General features: G+C 32.1%; 1 protein-coding gene across 1 annotated transcript; it reads right to left on the reverse strand.

Annotated features, from left to right (window-relative positions):
• Positions 1–9,840: 9,840 nt before the first annotated feature.
• LOC125067911 (acyl-CoA Delta(11) desaturase-like) lies at positions 9,841–17,390 on the reverse strand. Its single transcript, XM_047676807.1, has 5 exons — positions 17,310–17,390; positions 16,759–16,889; positions 13,185–13,390; positions 12,696–12,881; positions 9,841–10,111 (listed from the first exon to the last, which is right to left on the reverse strand). Exons 2-5 carry the CDS (start codon positions 16,879–16,881, stop codon positions 9,841–9,843), a joined length of 786 nt encoding a protein of 261 aa, XP_047532763.1. The 5' UTR covers positions 16,882–16,889; positions 17,310–17,390.
• Between the last annotated feature and the right edge of the window lie 4,057 nt (positions 17,391–21,447).

A 21,447-nucleotide genomic window follows, 5' to 3' on the forward strand; every position in this document is an offset into this window, starting at 1 on the left:
TATACTAGCTGAACCTACGGCTATACCCGTCGAAAAACTTTAATTATATCACCCTCACCTGAATTTCATACCCTCGAGGGTTGAATTTAAAAAAAGTAACCTATATCCTTCCCGGAACCTAAATTATCTCCGTAGCAAATTTCATTTAAATCGGTTCAGTGATTTAAGTGTGAAGCGCAAACTCAAATTAATTTATTCAATACGCTAGAAGCATTACACTTACTTATTGATAATTAAATTAAGTACGACCACCGGTTCGGAAAAGGAAACACCTTGACCTGAGAAGAACCGGCGAAAGAAACTCAGCGGGTCTTTTTTTTGTCAATCTAATTAAATGCATATAATGAATATGAATAGAAATAGCCAGGAGGCTATTCAATATCTGTGTGTTCCCAAGGTGTGGTTTCAACTATAAACTCACTAATTGTAAAGTAATCTTTCGGACACAAGCGTTCCTTAACATTTTTTTTTTAATTTGGCAACAGAAGCATTTTGAACGCTTTCTGGGATCCTGTTGTAAAACCGTATACATTGCCCCACAAAAGAGTTACTGACTCTATGCAGTCGAGTATCACATTTTTTCTATGCTATGAGAATTACATTTTTTCATAAAATCATTAATATTTTTCCGTACATACTGTTACATTAAAAATTATTTTTATAATTTTAACATATTTTTTTTTTTATTTTCGAAAACGTCAGAAAAGTATCAATTCGCTAAATTCCTTGCCGTTACCGTTAGCCTATTTACTACTTCCCATATAATGGTGTTGCTAACCCAATAGTTAATTTTCATTTTCTTATCATTTACATAATAAAATAAATTACATTTATTTTATCGGTTTAGTGAAATAATTATTACAATTGGATTTTATTATCTAATTCGTTTGCTATATCTGTTTGGAAGTCATTTCGCATCGTTTCAGATTAATTTATTAGATATCATCCAATATAAAGATTAGTATTTACAGTGATTACACTTTAACTAAATGTAATATAACTGTAAACTAAGTAAAGAGCTACAATTAATTGTAATAAATAGTATTATAAGCAAACTGTTGTCTCATTCCATTCCATCAATTTTTTTTTACTATATAAAATTACAGAATATACAGCGTAACTGAAACTTAGCTACTGAACTGCTTATGTATCTTTAAATTTGTATTAATTAAGTAAGATTTTTTACATTGGTTATTATTTTAAATCAATTTTTGGGAATTTTAAAGAGCGACCTTTAGTACGAATTCGGTTACGTTCGAATACGAATTTCCACCAGCGTCTTTTCTGATCATTTTATTTCGGTTGCTTTGAAATAAATTCCTAGTTTTTATACATCTACGGAAAGCTAAGTAAACGATTATGTTTTTAAAATAATCTGCAGAACAAGTTTTATCTCTATCACCTCCTAACGGGAATACGTCGAATTACCAATAACCCTGTATATTAAGAAGCAACAGTTAATATCTTGATATCTTTAAATTTATACCTTAGTGATTCTTTGGTTCCTGGGTTATAGATTGTGCGAATAGCCTTTTTTTGCCGCAGAACTCAGTCTACTCGCCAATCCGTTAACATGGGGGACCCATTGCAACTTGGCATCAAGAGTAAGGCCAAGAAATTCAGTTGATTCAACTGGATCCATTGATTTCCCATTGATAAGTACACCAGCTTTTAAATTTTGCACATTTGGTGTACTAAATTTTACAATTTTTGTTTTTAATTATTCAGCCTAAGATTATATATAAGGTCTGAAGAAATACCAGATTTAAATATTGGAATGACTTTACTATGTTTCATCAGGTCGGGAAATATACTATGTTGAACACTACTATTAAATATTATTGCAAGATAAGGTGCAATCCCAACAATAATTGAATTTAACACCTTCACAGAAATACCCTATAGATCAGCAGTTTTCTTAATGTCTAAAGACTTAAAACGCACAAATAATGTCATTGGTGTTTACAGGGGTAAACTCTTACATTGTCTTTTATCAATGATTCGGCAAGAGATGGAGAAGAAATAAGTAGCTTAGTTGTCGAAACTGGTATGTCAGCAAAATTTTTTTCAAACACTGAAGCAACTTCCCGTTCACTATTTACAACTTTATTATTATAATTTAAGATCAATTCGGAGCTGCGACTGCCGCATCTACCAGTTTCACTTAATAATTTTCCAAATCATTTTTATCTTGTCAGGTGCATTCTTAATTCTATTTTTTATTTATATATTCACTTTTCTAAATAATTTTGAATAGTTACATACATAATTGGCAAAAGTGACACTATGATTGTACGTCCTTTCATTATAAAGCTCGTACATTCGTTGCCTACATTTATGAATTCCAATAGTCGCCAAATCATTGAATTTTAAAACGTTTTTTGTATTAACTGTTTTAGAAGTGAATATGGCATAAAACTTGTTTCTAATTAATTTAAATAGATTATTATACAAAACATTGGGATTATCACTAAAAGATGGGTGTGGGCATAACATTACTTCTAAACTTCTCAATACGACTTGAGGTCAAAGGAACATTATTATTTTTTCAAAATTGCTTATTTTTTTAACATGGAAATTAAAGAATTTAGTTTATTAATAATAATTTTATTTTGCGGATTATGGGTTGCGAATATGTTATCTATACAGGTTGCTGCGGAATCTGTTATTCTAGTTGGTTCTAAGAACAAATTTACCAGATTATATGAACTTAAAGATCTGATTCTGGTATTCGTGGTTGAATTATGTAGTACATTTATATTAAAATCTACAATAATTTACAATAACAATAATTTCTTTATTAGATTCAGATAATTTCGATAAAATATTTTCTAATACATTTTCAAACAATTCATATAATCCACTATGCCTGTATACGCAAACAACAATGACACGCTTAAGCTCTGCACAAGCTATTTATATAGTTTGCTCAATAGAAAGGCTCACAATATCTTTACATTCTTTAAATTTAAAATTTTTACTCATATGAGGTAACAGACAGGGTTACTATCGCATTTAAAATATTTGTATTTAAGTAAAGCGTAAATTAAGTAGGTATTTATAATTACCTCAAATATTATTCTGTTTTACTCGCTATCTTTCATTATGCAAGTATGTTATTTAGCAATATATAAACTTGGTATCATGAAGTTGATGTGATAATAAAACAATAAATAGTGAGTACAGCCGCGCAAACACTTTTTGATTAGCTTTCATAGGCTAATCAATTATAACAGTCTAAATGGTATTATTTCATTCCATAGCGACGAGAAGTTACTTGTCTGCTTGCCTAACGCTTACTCCTTATTTATATTCAAAAAGGCAAAAGGAAATAAATAGTTTGGAATTCTTGATGTTATAAAGTTAATAAGAGTTTTTTTATGGCTGTATAATTGTTCTACGAAAGATTAATACAATAAATAATGGAGATAATATTAAATTACATTGATAGTGTTATCATTGGCGACTTCTTGCGTCACATTGAGTACACTAATTGTTTTACCAGCAAACCGTGATACCTTGTATTGCTGAGATTGAATTTGCAAGATAACCCTGTATAAATAGACTACACAACAATTAAATGACCTTAGATCCACGGGGCGCATGAAAACCACCAAGATCAACCATCAACCATTGGTGATATCTCTATGATGATATCGCGATGGTTCCTTCCTTCTGTTCGGCATATACCAGTGAACAGCTGGAAATAGCCTTCCTTAAAGGCCGCCAACGCATCTGCAAGCTCCCCGGTGTTGCAGATGTCCATGGGCGGTGTTAGTCACTATCCATCAGGTGAGCCTCCTGCACGTTTGCCAACTATAACATAAAAAATCTATTTTGCTATCTATTTTGTGTCATCAGTCTTATAGGTAAACAGTAACGTTAGGTCTTCTCTGAATAATATTTTAGATATTATATTATATTAAAAATTTTTCAGAGAAGACGCAAAGATTTTGATTGTGTCTTTCAAGGACCAGATACTTTCTGCATTGCTCCAATCGATTGCATGCTTTGCACGACCCTAAGTTTACGGGTGAGTATAGGTAGACTAGTCTGATCTGACTGATCATATCTTTAATAGTCGCTTACAAGAATGATACTAAAATACAAAAAATATTTTGTTAATAAGTTCATTGATGTCAATGAACTAGTTAAATATACTTTTTTATAATTTGATACTCCTCGTACGTAACTAGCGTTCAGACTAATGAAGTGTGAAAACTTTCTTAACAAAAAAATGTCACCTAAATTATGTTTTGATAAAATCTTGCTTTGAATTTTTAATTTAAAAGTAAATTAAACTAGAGTTACTAATCTTTATTTCTTTATTGGGGAAAATTAACTAGTCTAAATCTGTAATCTATCTTGATATACTTAATCATATTATCGATATAATATATCAAACATACGGTTACTTTGTAATACGAGAGCTTAATAATTTTTTTAAATAAAAAAATGTTTCGTTCTTCTTGTTAGTATCTAAATGTTTAATATATATATGTGATGTATGGCAATAATTAAACAGCTGTTATGGTTCCTTTAGTATTCAAAGTAATGGATCCCTTTAAAGGTGCAGGTGCGGATAGCGTACCCGCTATGATTGTTAGCAAATGCATCTCGCTTCTAGCATGCTTTTAAAAAGGCATCAAAGACAGCCATAAAACACCCAAATTCACCTTTATTTTATCTATATTCCGATGGGATGGCAATTAGATCGTATCCGTTGTACTTAGTTAAGGTTACACTTGGCTGGTTAGAGAAGACTAAAGTCAGTTGTCAAACTCGATGTACAGTCCGTTCACAGTTATTTTTACCTCTGACATCTATCAAAAAGGCTGCGCGTTGGATTGGCATTATTGAATGTCTAATTGTTCAGAGCTCCTCGAGTTAAATGATAAATTTAGCGATTAATTAAATTTAATCATGTCAAAAAGAATTCGGAGTAGTGGAATGAATTTTGTGAAAAGGAAGAAGCTAAAAAGGTCCTGTAATTCGGTTTGAAGCGTGTAGCTGCCATGACAGGTATGTAAAATAATGTTACCTCCTATTACACATTTCCCGTATGTTGATAAATAATTCTCTACTTCAGTGAAATGTTATAATTTAAGATTATTCACCTTCCATCCACGGCACACACTATATGTAGTAAAAGTATTTTCTAAGTGCGTACAAGTGAAATCCTTAATTTAGTAGTAAACGTTACCTTTATCTGTGAGTATAAATTAAATGTTGTATGTTTATTCATTAAGGTTTTTTAAATTTCAGGTTTGTCTGAGAAAATCATCAGCACCATTACTAAAGAAGATGAAATTGTTGCTTCCACGTCTCCAAAAATCTCTATACCGAGGTAAAGACACATTTAATAAAAAGTAATACAGATAATCGATATTGATCTTTGTGGTGTTAGAAATAAAATACACGAAATGTATGCAGTCATGAAAGAGGTTCCAACTTTAACGAAACTTTTAGCAGCGGTAGTAGATGAAATTGAAAAAAATATATTAGACAAGTAAACGATGGCTCGGATACTGAGTCTGATAGCACTTCTGATTATTCGTTCTCTTCTGATGATGCCCATTTAGATCATTCTTATTATAAATAAAAACTTTGACTAATCCATACTTGTTTTTATTTATTACCAAAAAACAATTATATTGTTAGAATATATGAGCATTGGTACATATATAATTATATGTATAACACACCAAGCCCCGCTTACATCTGTATACGGGTTAAAAATATAATTCTCCATTTGGCTCAGGTATAAGTAAATAGGTATTTTATATGAAGGACAGCTTCATGTCATTCTGCCACTACCACTGTTTCGTAGTGAACACTATGGAGCCTAATTTTGTTGAAATTAAACCCAAAATAATCTTGATTCTGCCTTTAATTACTAGAAAGGTGTACAACGGTTCGAGTGCAAAGTTAGAAGTGACACAGCAATAATTTGAATTAATAGAAATTACATTTTATAAAAGTTAAAATAATGTGGTCGGTAGATTTAGAAAACTGGTGCGATTATAATTGTATGTAGAGCTATGAAGCGCCTGATTATAAAAAATAGCAAAAATGTTCTTAAGGAGTTGCTTGTCCCTTAAATGGTTGTAGGCGCGAACAACCACCAAATATTCCCTCATCTATCACGATTTCCTAATTTTATACAAAGTATTTTTAGAGACTAGCTATAGAAACACATCGCACAAGCTAGCCAACTTAATGGCCAGAGGTAAAATAACTGTGAACGGACTATATTTTAACCACAACATGGTGGCAGCGGTTTTATTAAATATTAATATATAATGTTTAAAATACTTTAAATGCGCTAAATATAATTTTTATAATTATTTGTTAGTTTGCAATATTCAATATGGAACACGCGCGAAGTCTATCTGAGTTAAATATGGACGAAGTTGGCGGTCCCGTTTGCCGCACTGAGGCGTGGAAAAAATGGAAGTAGCATTTATTACTTTTTAAAGCTTCAGGAGTTCATGCTGAGTCAACGACTGTTCAAGCTAGTTTATTGATCAGTCTAATAGGCTCAGACGGATCTGATTTGTTCAAGAACAAGATCGCGATGATGTTAATGTATTATTAAAAAAAGTTTGATAACCATTTTGGCATTAAATCAAGTATCACATTGAAGAGATACAATTTTTTCTCAATAAACCATGAAATTGGTGTGTCAATTCAAGAGTACATTTATACAGCGCTGCATACATACCTTTACCTATACCTTTCAAGTAAAAATTGTGAATTTTTGATATGAGAAAAAGATTTGATTAAAGATCGCCTTGTATGCGGTATTAATAAAATTACGGTCAGGGATCGTTTACTGAGATGCGATGAGTTAAATTTAGATAAAGCGATAAAGATTTATGAGCTCAGAAGAAATATCAAAAGAAAGTGAACGTCAAATAAGTAGCAAGAGTGGTGTCGGAGGTTCCGCGTACGTCGATAGCGTTAAAGTGAGAAGTTGCAGCCAAGGTGTAGTAGCGGATTGGAGGGCTCAAGCGTGGATTAGTAAGACTACGACTTCAGTTCCAGGACGACAAAATATTAATGCGGGTATAAGTCCCTGTCCAAGGTGTGGTTAGACACAATGTGGTATAAACGGCGAGTGTCCGGCACGACATCTTTGGTGTTTTTTCATGCGGTAATCACACGTTGTTCGTATGTGTATGAATAATACTTCAGAGGACTGGAGTCAGGAACTTATTTCTGAAAACGGGAAAGAAAATTTTAAGTTGGATACAGGAGCTGATTATAACGTAATGCCTTATCGTAGATTTAAAGAGTTAGGTTTTAATGATAATATTATAATTAAAAAATAAATACCTTTAGTGTCATATACACGTACCAAGATACCAATAAAAGGAATTTGTTTTCTTCCTTGGTCATATAAAAATGTGACATATAAATTAAAATTGGCAATAGCTGACATGGAGTGTAATAGTGTGCTGGTTCAAAAATCTTGTGAGATTTTAGGCTTAGTTAAACGTATACGAACAATTGAATTATCGAATTATAATAATGTTTTTGAAGGATTACGATGTTTACCGGGGAAATATCATGTAGTTGTTGATCAATCCGTTTCACCTATCATATCGGCAGCTAATATTCTTAAGGATAAGTTAGCTACATTATGCAAACTACTGAGCGGGTTCGTATAAGTGGACTTATAGGAACTCTAGATTGATCACGATCTAGATACGATAGAAACGGCTATTTTAACCGGTTTATGAAAGCACTTCTATCGTTAAAAACTTTGATATTCAAGGCCTTTACTTCAAGACGAGACCGGTAAAGTTTTCAGCTGATTTATATTTGATAGGTAGTTTAATGTTAATGTACTTTTTCATTTGAATAAGTCATCTTTTTAATTGTTTTTCTTATTACGTGTATCAGTTAGGATAGACTAAAACTGATAGTGTTGTGTAAGGTTATTGTTTATTACAAACTAATATAATACCTACTTACAGCAGTTACTACATTATTACAATTTATAAGTGGACTAGTTGTTACCAGCGGCTTCGCTCGCGTAGTATATGAATATATTTACAAATTAACTTATAATATTAAGTTAATGTAAGACCTCTTTGTACACTACATTGGTGTGTATATCAGCCCTTAAGGTAGAATATTCAGAAACGCTTAAAATCAACTCATTTTTAATCGGTACCTCAAAAATAATGTTTTGACCTTCTAACTTCAAAAATGACGGACTGCCATTATTCCTTTAGGCTTAAAATATCAAGAAACGCTTAAATACGTATCTATTCATTTTTAATCAGTATCCCAAAAAAAGTTTTACGTTTTTAATTTAAAAAATGATGGACTTTCATAAAAACTTTTATCCCTTATTTCACCCCCCTCAGAGGTAGAATATCAAAAAACACTTAAATACGTATTTACTCATTTTAATCAGTGTCACAAAAATAAAGTTTCATGTTTGTAACATAAAAAAATTACGGACTTCCATACAAACATTCAACCCCTATTTCACCCCTTTAGGGGTAGAATTTCCAAAATTCGCTCCTTAGTGGGTGTCATGATATGTTAGTTTATAAGTAAGTGTACATATAAGTTTTATGCTTCTAGTTCTAAAAATAACAATACTTTCAACAACTTACAACCTTTCATGCCTCTTTTCAACCTTTTACAGCCCTTTTTTCCAAATAAAAAGTAGCCTATGTCCTTTCTTAGGCTCTAGACTATTTGTGTACCAAATTTCATTTAAATCGGTCCAGTAGTTTTGGCGTGTAAGCGAGACAGACAGACAAACAGAGTTACTTTCGCATTTATAATATTATATATATAATAATATGGATTCTATCCGACAGATAGCACCGTGAAGTAGTTATTATCTAGCGATTATGTTAATGTGTCATATTATATAGAGAATAAATACGTTATATTTACTATTATTATTTAACAGGACTGCTCTGCGTTCATACAGCTCCACATTCCTCCAATGCGGGACGTTGAAAATACATGAGATATATTTTATATCCCATTCGTAAGTTTCTTTAAGATGGATTGCTATAAAGCGACGCAAAAAAAAAAATTATAATTAGAATTCAGAAGCGTTTGCCTTAAGTTAGTACCTGCAATGTTTCGGTTATTTACTTGTTTCAACCATTAGACCATCTCGGCTTTATCGTCATACATTTTTTTAAATAAAATTTGTGTATATCAGATTATGTCAAAGCAAAAATTCAAAGTGAAAATTTAAATTGTGGTAATTGTCTCATAGATTGTTATGCCGCTGGCCTTGCAAACACTGCTTAGTAGAGAAATAAAGTTTTAAAAGCATAAACGCGAACAACATGGGCAGATAATAAAAGTTTTTGTCCCCAGACAGCTGTTATGAAATGTTTGTAGGAGAGTGAAGACGCAACGTTTTATAGCTATTTTAAAGACGGGCAAAGTCAAGTTGAGTTTTTATCACATAACTTTATTAAAAATGTACGTTATTTAATGTATTCATTTATGTTTAAGTATATATTTACATTTATATCTACAGAATTTAGTAATGAATAAAACGAATATAATAACTTGAGACATGAAACTGAAAAGTAATGCATTCGTTTGGAGTGTAAACAATATTTTGTGTTTCCATATGTTTTGTGGAAATTAAACGACTTGAAATTGTTTTAACTACATATTTATTTTCACATAAATTAATATCATATTATAATAACGTATTGTTTATAAAATACATAATGTATTTTTCAGAGTTCCTAACTTATGAATTATTTCTTTCGAATTAGAATATATTTTTAAAGCTAATTAATTTAATGACAAAATCCTATATTTATATAATTTCCAACTATAAATTTATTCGGGTGCATTATCCGGTATCGGAAAATGTATGGGAGATCCATCGCCTGATCGCTGTGCTATAGAGTTGATCATCGTCGGAGTAGCTTGTCGCAAGTCATAAGCCCAGCCGATTTTTTCGAAAAAATCAATTATGAACGTTCCAAAATTAAAAGCATCAAAATGCTCAGCGGCTTTGTAGTCGAAGGGAAATGCGTGGTGGTAATTATGCCAACCTTCGCCGAGTGTACACGTGGCTACGAACCGGTTTTCTCTTGGTATGATATTTCTGAAAAACAATTCATTGATATCACAACCTATACCATTAAAAAAGGTAAATATGACGAATCACGGCTCCACCTCGAAAGTACTCCCATTTTTTTTTATCGTTCTTTACCAGTAGTATGTAGTATCCTAAGTAATATTAAGGAGGCGCATGGCTTTGGACTCCTCAAAAAAGGGGTTGGTTAGGTTAGGTTAGATTTTCACAGGCTTAGGTACGGGTTGGGTTTAGAATTATTCATACTACTGGTAAAGAACGATAGATAAAAAATTGGAGCACCTTCGAGGTGGAGCCGTGATTCGACAAATTTACCAAAAAAAAAAAAACAGAAAGTGGAATATACTTAACATATTATTGGTGTGGTATATAAGTGAGCACTTAAATAGATAATTGGCATAGTTAAATTAAATACTGCGTTTATGCCATCCAATTGGAATATGTGAGAAAACCTATGTTTGCATATAAGCCCCGCAAGTTGATATTGCGATGGAACCTTGTCACAATAACAGCTGCGTGATGTCATCCGTCGCAAAAAAGTACAGATAGCAAAAAAAAAATTAATAAAAAGTAAATAAGCTAGGGTTATGGGTTTATTTGTAAGGCTCTAGACAGACAGACTGCATTCCGACTGCAAAATTGCAGTTCATTAATGTGTGGGTTATGTGGTAAATAATTATAAATAAAACCAGGTTGGTATGTAAAAAGTGTATGTTTATTTAAAATATTAGCCTATTTTTTCAATCCCACTCATATTGTCTTCCGAATCAGAACTACTTTCTGTATCAGTTGTTTCAGATTCACTGTCGTCTGCCGTATTTATGATAATTAACTCATCAGTTATTCTATCTTTCTGCCAATATTCCTCTTCGAGTCTTTTCACGTGGTTTACTTCCTTACGCCAGTCACCTGGAGTTATTGATGCCAACGCCTCCAACGTCAGAGATTCAATTCGACTCTCTAACTGCTCCACATTCTTTTCTGACACCCTCATTTTGACTAGGTTCCAGATGTACTCAATAGGGTTGAGGTCGCAGTTGTACGGCGGCAATCTAACGACCTCATGGCCATTGTCAGCTAATAACTTGTCGATTTTATAATTTTTTGGCGGTTTGTGCTGTTTAATTAATAAATATAGTTCTGGTTTTGTACTCTCGCTGGGAAATTCGATGTTGTTAGCTTGTAGCCACTCAACCATCACCTGTTTTCTATTATTCATGTTTGGTGGCTTATTCTCTTCCTTACTGTGATAAGGGGCGTTGTCCATCACAATTATGGAGTTGCGGGGTATATTGGGTAGTAATTTTTCTATAAGCCACTTTGTAAAATTCTCCGCATTCATTTGGTCGTGATAATCCCCCGTTTTGGTGTCTGCCTTAAACATTAAAAGGGCATTGTCAACAAAGCCAGTTTCGCTTCCCGCGTGAACTATTATCCATCGGCGGCCGGGGCTGTCGTTCCGTCTCACTCCAACATCGGTTGCTGTTTGCCAACATTTTTTTACTGTGTAGTGCGCGTGTATCCACGTTTCGTCGAGATAAATAACGGGTCTTTTGTTAGCACCAAGCGAGTCATTTTGTTTCATACGGCGTAAATATTTAGCCCTCCACGCTTGTATTTGGGGTCTTTCAATTAGAGCCAGTCTTTTTTGATAACATCTTTTAAATTGGTAGCCTAAATCACTTTTAATTATTTTTCTTAATGTAGTTTCACTACCAGTATAATTAAGGTCTACTTTTGCAGCCGCCAAGATTTTGCGCATTGTAGGAATTTCTTTTCTCACCGTATACATTGAATGAATGATATTTCTTAATGCTGTTAGTGAAAATCCGTCGAAATATTCCTTCCTTTGCCTTTTTGCTTTGGTAGGAGTTCTCATTTTGCTGCCACTTGCTGTTGCTGACTCATGCTCTCGTCGTAATTTCGTCACAGTATTTTTTGCAACGCCTGTGGCACAAGCCACCCGTTCCGTGACTTTGGTAGAATTTTGTAAAATATTCAAAATGTCTATTACTAGTTGCTTCGACATTAAAATGTCCTCAGTGGTGTCCGAAGCACTTTTTAAGGCACGGTTTATATTTTGGATAATTAACTTAGAGTCCTCTTTCTCTTTTACAAAATAATTGTCCACTTTAATTATCATTTCACGAGCACGACTGTTAATTAATTTCTTACTCATTTTAACGGGTAACAGGTAACAAAACTAAACAACAAAACTTAACAATAAAACAGGATAACAAAAACAAAAAGCTATAGGTAACAAGTACTCGATGCACGTAAGCGCGGGCTGGCCCTGCGAACGGTACTGACGGTGCGCGTCGACGACGTCACCAAAATGGCCGCCAATCGCAATATCAACTTGCGGGGATAGTACATACTTGTGCACTGCATTACCTTCAGTAAAATTGACTCGTCTTTCTTGAGATAGGCAGACGTAGCCAAATTCGATAAGGATGGATAATATACAATGTAATTTGATATTAAATAAACCTATTTAAATGTAATGTAACTGGTTCACACTCGAATTTTACCTACACATTAACAAGAGAGTTAATTAGAAGCCTATTATACTAATGAGTTTCAAATTACTTACTTGTTATAAGGCCTGTTACCATACGCATGAGCGAGGCTGTTCACTGTGAGTTCACTGTGGAACATGCTTAAGAAACGGATGAACCATTGCCAGGCTATAGCACATCGCCATGTTTCACCTAATAAGTGAACGTTGACATACAACGGTAGCAAGTAGCAAAACACCAGTTTGAAGTATGTAAAATATCTGAAATAATGTAAAATTATTAAATAAGCTTGAAGTATCTAATCAATCAAGACATTGGTGCTGTAAGAAATATTAATCATTCCTTACATCACACCAATGCATCGCCAACCATGTTCCTAGTGACTCCAGTTACACTGGCTTACTAACCCTTCAAAATGGAACACATCTATAATAAGTATTGCTGTTTGACGGTAGAATATCTGATGAGTGGGTGGTGCCTACCGAGAAGGGCTTGCAAAAGTCCCTTCCACCAAATTAAAAGTAGCCAATACCCTGATATTAATATATGTAATGATTTCTTACTTGTTATAAAATCGGAGCAATGAGTCGTCAGTAATGTCGCTCATATCCATTTGTTTTCCACGCGTCAATACATGGCTATTTTTTTTCATCATCAGCCATCCAATGTGAGAGAAGAACAAGCCACGATTAGAATCATGCGGGTCGGCCTCTGTATCGCTGTACTTATGGTGTACACGGTGATCGCGTACCCATTGTTCCAGGGAATTCTAAGAAAATTAGTTAATCCCATATTACTTTGTATATTATTTTGTACACGCTAGGGAAAGAACCGATATGGTTCAGTTGTTAAAATACGCGTAATTGAGCTGATGATAGCAAATTTAAAGGCAGACAAGCATGTCGAATATCTCATATGTATAATTTGTGTTTATGTTTTCCTTTATCAACATACATAAGATGATTACATCTTATGTATGTTGATAAAGGAAAACATCACAATAAAACCTATATGTGTTAGAAACCTGTAAATATGTCACATGCGCATATACCATCCCGCTAAGGAACAGCATGGTCAATTGTGCTTCAATCTTCTCCTCAAAAAAACAGGAGATGAGGCCTTAGCCCAGCAGTGATATTTAGAGGCCTAACCTAACTAAACTTAGCTTTAATATAATTGTTCACTCCAAGTTTGCTATTAAAAATCTATTCTTGTAATCTTATAGTTTTAGGGAGTTGATGATTATAAAAGTATTTGTCATTGATATATCATTTGACATCCATAAAGCTAATGAGAACAAGCAGTGCGCTCGTTGAAAGTTCGTAAAATTACTTATAAGTTGAATGAACTATAATTATTGGTAGAATTGAAATAATACTGTATTTCACTGGACGTTAATTTAAGGCGGTCTCAAAATACGGAAAATGGACTAAATTCTGTTGGTCTGTTTTATATCTACTAAAATACAGAACGTATTTATTTGATTGCAATATTTGATTACTATATCATAGTAGTTGTCTTGATTGTACGTACAGGTAAAGTTCCTACAAAACTAACCTCCTATTCCCAAACATTGATGTTAAAATTTCCATAAATCCTTTCTTAGTAGCGTTCCGAAAGGAGTAACGATGTTAAATTTCAAGCAATCAGACCTTTAGTTTCGCAGATTTAATAATGAGTATGGTACACGTATGAATTAGAAACGAATTTAGTAAGAATTTAGGTAACGAAATTAGTACGAATAAGAAAAACATAGTGGCTATTTATTAACGCAATACATCACAAAAATGTGATTTTTTTGAATTTTTGTCTGTTTGTCTGTCTGTTTATCTGTTCGTTACCGCTATTCTCGGAAACGGCTTTACCGATTTAGATGCGGTTTTCACTAATATACTGTAGTTAACTCGGGGTAACATATAGGTTTTGTGTTATTAAAATCGGTTAACAAATAAAAAAAGATATATCAATTTAAAAAAAAAAGACGTCAAAATATTTATTGATAAAATGTCGTCAAGTTGATTTGGTTGAAACTTTGGTTAACTATAGTCTGTAAAAAGGGTTATAATTGACAGTTAATGTGAACACAAAGTTAAAAAACTGAGAATATCAAAGACCATTGTAAGTTGAGCTTTTAGCAATGTAGTCGATATTATGAAATAAGGTTTAACTTATACTGGTCATTTTCGGTCACGGCCCAGCCAATACAAGCCGCGCCCGCGCCGCTGCCCCCGCCCGGTGACGCTGTAGAGGCCATTAGGGCAACATCATACTTGATCATACACAGTTCGAAAAAAAGCGGCGCTGCCTGTAGTATTGAATGACTTCAAGCGTGTGCACGCATATTACAATAATATTTCAAACGCTCGCGGTTACAATTCTATTTTTAAAAACCAATGTCTAAATTCTATTTTTAAAAACCAAAGTCTTCGTAAAATATTTAATAAGATAGGTTAGTACCATTTTATCGTAAAAAAATATTTTAGGTACATATTACTTGGCATAGATACTATATAAATTATAGAATAGGTTAAACTTTTGTGTCTTAGTTTATTCGTTAATTTGGTTGTTGTGTGTTATATTTAAAAATATTTTATATATAAGTAAGTATTACTGTCGATTATTGGGATAGATAAGTAGCCTTAATTAATAAATATTTTCTGTGTTAAAAATCTTTGCAACAAAACGATGAGTTTAGTTTATAAAAAAATATCTTGTTTGAATAGTCGAATATATTACAGGTTAGGTTAGATTTATAATAAAAAAAAATCTATATGTACACATAACTTTGCTTGAATATAAATATATTATAGAATAGGTTAAGTTTTCGTTTAATAGTTAGTTTGGTTGCCATGTGTTATATTGAAAATCTTTTATGGAAGCATTATTTCCGTTAACACGGATAGTTAAGTAGACTTACTTCATTATTACATAGGTATATTGTTTCTTAAAAATCTGCGCTATCAATAATTAGTTTAGTTGGTCAATTGGCTTTCTGAATTTCTACTTTGATGTGTGTGAATGTGTGAAAATTTAGTTTAGTCTTCTTCTATCAAAAACCGCTACCGCTAAATTTTATAAGATTTTTTCCAACAATTACCTATTTAATTATTACGAATTAATTACATTTAGGTACGAGCGATCGCAGGTTTCATACAGGGCCCTGGGCTAATACTACATAGGGGCCCACCTAAGACATACCGTACGTAGACGAACGTAGACTTGAATTAAATTAATTGAATGGGTTTGACTAATTACAGGACTCGCAGGGCTGCAAACCATATGATCTGTTTAATTTAATAAAATTATGGATTTTTTCGCATTATCATATATTCTTGACTTTGACTAGACTCAGCTGGGGGCCCTGGGCTGAAGCCCAAAAAGTCATATGGTAGATCCGGCCCTGGTTTCATGCATAGTACGGTCTATGCAATGCCGACGACCGTGTGCGGCCCCCGACGCAATGACGACGCTTGGAAAATAAAATATTTGAACTTACATATTAGATGTGACAATAATAATTATAATAGCTGCGATACCACAGACAGATACACAGAAACACAGACACGTTAAACTTATATACCCTCTCTTTTTGCATCGAGGGTCAAAAAATATTACTGGGCGTATCTATTAAAGCAATAAATCAGATTCATATGATTTTTAAAATTTTTGTCTGTTTATCTATTCGTTTATTACCACTAATCCCGGAATCGGCTTAACCGATTTGGACGTGAATTTCATAATTACTTGATACTTCCAACGCCACGACAGACTCAAAGATACACAGATATGTCAACCATATAATACTCCCTTTTGAAGCTTAAAATCACGCGAACGGACTCGCGGGCACCAGCTATTTTATAAATATAAATATCAATTATAAAAAGTTAATCTAAAAAAATAATGTAATGTTTTTATTCTTTGTTTGCTAGGACGCGCTAATCCAGAGATCTGGATTCAGTTGATTTGAAGAAATATTATTGGCTCTTTATTAAGACTATATAAAAGTATATAAGTTTACAAAACTATTTACGCCACGACTCAAGGAGCTCTAGCTATAGCGGTTAATAAAACAATAAGTTTTTAGTTATTGCTGTTTGTTGACATTTTATGAAAGTTGTAATGAATAGCGGTACATACCTGTCCTGCGCTTGCAAATCCAATGAGTAAAAATAGTTTGAGAGGAAGTTTTGCTTTATATGCTTTGTGTGTCCATAATCTGTGAGCTCCGCCCGTGATACCAAATCCGGTATAAATATACATTAATAAAGCTGTAATGCATAATTTCAAGTTGTAGTAAAAAATAGTTTCTTGGCTACACTTTCCGTCCATACGGGAATTACACCTTCTCTCACGAAACAGTTACATTTTGGCTAGGGAGGATATAGTTAACATTTGATTGAGTATATGCATAATATGTTCAATATTATATAAAATTAACATAACACAAAACTAAATCTGGAAATCTCGCATAGAACTCTTATTGGAATTAATTTGTGGGCGTATTACCATATGACTAATGGGCGTAATTGAATTACGCGTCAAAAGATTTTAATATACAAATATAAACCAGTCTCTGCGCATTTCTCAGTTTATTTGTATTTTTTTCTGTTAATCTGATGTAATTTATTCCTTACTTATTGTGCAATAAACTATAAAAATACCTTCACATTAAATGTATGAACACTTACCATAAACAATGGTTTGAAATTTAACCGGAAAAGCGTATAGGGCGCACCAATAAATTGCCGCTATGTGATATACAAATAACAAAATAGCGGTTGTCCACTTAACATCATTTTTAAAACCTAAACGTTTTTCGAATGCCCTAAACAGTTCACTTAAGGACAGACTTTGTGCATTCTTCGGTTTTTCCATCGTCACTATTCAAACAAAATATTTTGACTGGTCCTATTCCGCTATGGACGTTTATAAGTAACTTGAATATTTCGTAACAGTAACCTAATACTTTCATGCCCTATACATGGGCTAATGAGTTTTATAAATAGGGTTCTATATAAAATGATCTTAATTATATTGGTATTATGGTATTTTATATTGTTTCGTGTTATATATATTCATGTCCCATATTAAATAAGTATAAGATACTTGGTTTCTCAAAGTCCCACCAAACCAATAAAGCCTTCAACAATAATTTCTCTCATTCTGTCATTCAAATTAGAAAGAAGAAGACACGGGTTATTTAACTGGAAAATGGAACTGGTTTTGGTGGAGAAGAGTAACTACTGAATTTCTTGCCGGTTCTTCTCGGTAGAATCTACTTTCTGAACCGGTGGTAGCTTTACATTTAATGCTATACTGTAAAATAACGATTAAAATTTACGAGCGTACTTGAATAAAGAAATATTCTTTATTTAATTCGATTTTGAATCACTTCATACTTATCATTCCATGTTTCCCTATTTGACTATATTTATGTATATTATCAATGTAAATAAACTTCTGTATCGTAATAGCCTCGCCGAATTTTGGTCAAAGTTTGCCATTTGAAAAAATCGTCGAATTTACAATACGACAAAACAAATAATATTGAACAAAGAAAATATAAATTGTACAGATATTTTATAACTAATGCAATCTAAATACATCAAATAAAAATATATATATGTATATTTTAATTAAAATGTGAGCCTAACTTTTAATCACTTATTTAATTTATAAAAAATAAATAAATTTCATACATATTACTTTCCGTTTTCTAAAACATATAGATCAAATATGCAGAACCATTTTAAATTTATTTTAAAACGTTAATTATATTCCTTGTTACAATTGTATTCAGTATAACGTTCTATTGTTCTAAATCTGAATCCATTTGTTTAACAAAAACCAATAAAGTATGAAACAATGTATATGTAAATAAATCTTAAAATAAAAATAAAAATAGCCTTTAGTCTACCACAAAACACGTTCACAATTATTTTACTTACTTAGACTGAGAAAGCGAAGGGAAGTTATATTCAGAGAAAGAGGTGGACCAGACTGGAGAAGAATAGCTCGAGATACCTGTACCCGTTTGTGGTCCCCTTGGTGTCCATTCTGTTAATTTTCTAGTCCATACATGACCTGCCCATGTCCATTTGAAAGTTCTTATTTTTTGCAGTATATCGGTTACTTGCGTTATTTTCCTTATTGTCTCATTTTTAGCTTTGTCTGATATTTTGATGCCCAACATACTTCTCTCCAGTTTCCTTTGATGTACGGCTAATTTATCTTTTTTACGCAGTAACCATGTTTGACAACCGTATGTAAGGCAGGACGGTATAACTAAGTCGTGCAATTTACTTTTAATTTTTATATTAATGTCTTTGTTTTTCATTAATTATTTTAATACCCAAAATCCTTTTTCATTGAATGAGATAGATTGGCCTAGGTAAATATATTCTGATACGTACTCTATGACTTCTTGATAATTTCGGTTTCTCTTTTTTTCTTGGTAAATAAATCAAAGTGGTGTATAATTTATATTAAAATATAGAATTAAACAGGTAAATCTTGCATTTCAACGCTTATTTTTGTATTATTATTTATTTATTGTTCAAAATAGGAACACTTTGTTCTATTATTATATAATCTTTAATTCCCAAGTTAAATATTATCTGCTGCGCCTCGAGTTTGCGTAGGTGTCTTGAATTTACTTTATTTCATATTGTAATTTTGTTTTTGATGAATGCAGGGATTTATAAAACTCAGTACTCATCTAGTGGTCAAAATTCAACAATATCCATTTTTGAACAAATCGTGGAAAATTGCTTCGAATATATTTCTTTTCATTGATTAACATAAAATTAAAACTCATTAAATCTATACTACTATTTAAATCTTTAGACTCTGTCGGAACACTCAATTTTTTTGTAAAATTTCGTCATAAATATTCATATTATGACCGACTGACATCGGTTTTACCATTTTTGAAATTTTTGTCTGTCTGTCCGTATTTATTCCCGGCTATAAATTAAAAATGGTTGAACCGATCTTTATAAAAATTGGTATACAGTAAGAACATGTGATTGCGCAAATGATAGACCATATATAATGCGGGGTTTACCCGCATTATATATGGTCATAGCAGCTATAACATAAGGTGTCTTCATTACTCGAATTCCTCTTATTCCTAATAATTATGCCTTTGAATGTAAACGAATTCAATTTCCAGTACGAATACGTTTAGCAATGACAATAAACAAATCACAAAGACAAATTTTGAATACTATTGGAGTTGTTCTGAGAACAAATTGTTTTTAACTTGGGCAGTTATATGTACCGCTGTTTTGAGTAGGCTCATCAGCTCTTATGTAAAATATGTATTATCCACCAATGGAACAGCATGAAATGTCGTTTATTCCGAGGCATTTAATACAAATAGAAAAAAAAAATTAAATATTTGATATATGAAATTTTGTGAATTCTAAAATAAAAAAAAAAAAACAAATGAATAACGTGTTCATTTTCTAGCCAATAAAAATGAAAGACAAGATTGAAACAAAAGAAGTCAAATGAACGTCATATTCAAATTAAATTAAAACGACTTATCAATAAAAGTAAGTAAATAACTACGAATCATTGAAACAAACAATCTGAATTGAGCGCCTATTTAAAATTTTACTAAGAAGAAAAATACAGATATGGCAGCAAAAAAATTAACTTAACAAAATGTGTGTGTGTTCACTGATCGTGTATTTGGATGCGAGAATTGATCACATACGATCAATAGGCAAACCATAGGTAGGCTTATTTTAATTTATAGTATAAGTAAACTTGAGTTATGCAAATTGAAAATATTTTCGTCACTTATTATTCTATCGTTGACATATTAATGAAATGTATATATTGATAGATTTTGAGAAAAGAGACAAAAACGGGTGGATATAAGCGCAAAAAATTCTATAACAGGATCCTACAACATTTTTATTTATTTTGAAGAAATGCGCGAAAATATTGAATAAGCAGAAAGAGAAAGAGAAACTCGCATTCTGAGGCGTAAAGAAAAACAAAGTCATTGGATTTTGAAATGTAACTATGACCCTCAATCTTATGTCAGAGTTACGGAAGATATTAATTTAAGGTAATTGACTAAAATGTAGTGAATATTCGAATAATTTATTTTTGATTTAGATTCCAAGAACAACAAGATGGATTTATCAGAAGGAGATCAGAGCCATAAGAATTTTCTCAACTTAAATTTTTCTCATCTTATGAGAAAATACAAAAGTGAGTAAAAAAATTATCAATTTCACAAAACAGTTTAATACGAACCTGTCTTTTAAAATTTCAATTTTTTAATGTTCTATAATTAGTTTTTTGACTAAATTAAAATTAGTTATACTTAATATATAAATTTAAGTTTGTAGTGAATATTCGAATAATTTATAAATATTTAATAACATCAAATTGTTTGCATAATTGTTTTTTTTTGAAAATCTCAATTTTCATCGCGGGAAGTTAAAAAGTATTCTCAAAAATAAATTCGACTCTTCTGAAGTCGATTGCAGAATGTACTTTGTTTTTGTTTGTAAACTGAATAAAGTTCTTTTATAAAAACTGTTCACTATCTGTTTATCTGCCATAAGTGAAAAATTATATTTACACTATATTGTAAATGTTTTCTTGAATTATTATTTCTATATTCATGTAATTGATAAATTCGTTTTTGATAACAGATTTTTCGGTTGAGTTGTCTATGTCACTGATCATGTGGATTATTTATTTACCCCCTATTTTTGTTTCTCCATCATCATATATGGCTGGAGCCACACTCTTTTCATTATAGTTCATGATGAACTTAAAGTTCTTGGCATGGTCATACAG

The sequence above is a fragment of the Vanessa atalanta genome, chromosome 12, assembly GCF_905147765.1.
Source record: "Vanessa atalanta chromosome 12, ilVanAtal1.2, whole genome shotgun sequence".
Classification (NCBI taxonomy): domain Eukaryota; kingdom Metazoa; phylum Arthropoda; class Insecta; order Lepidoptera; family Nymphalidae; genus Vanessa; species Vanessa atalanta.

Coding starts and splice junctions, on each gene's coding strand:
- LOC125067911 (XM_047676807.1), bottom strand. CDS start 16,881: ATGTATATTTATACCGGATTTGGTATCACGGGCGGAGCTCACAGATTA. Junction 13,391..16,758: donor GATTTGCAAGCGCAGGACAG/GTATGTACCGCT, acceptor TAATTTTCTTAG/AATTCCCTGGAACAATGGGT. Junction 12,882..13,184: donor TTGCTCCGATTTTATAACAA/GTAAGAAATCAT, acceptor ACATTATTTCAG/ATATTTTACATACTTCAAAC.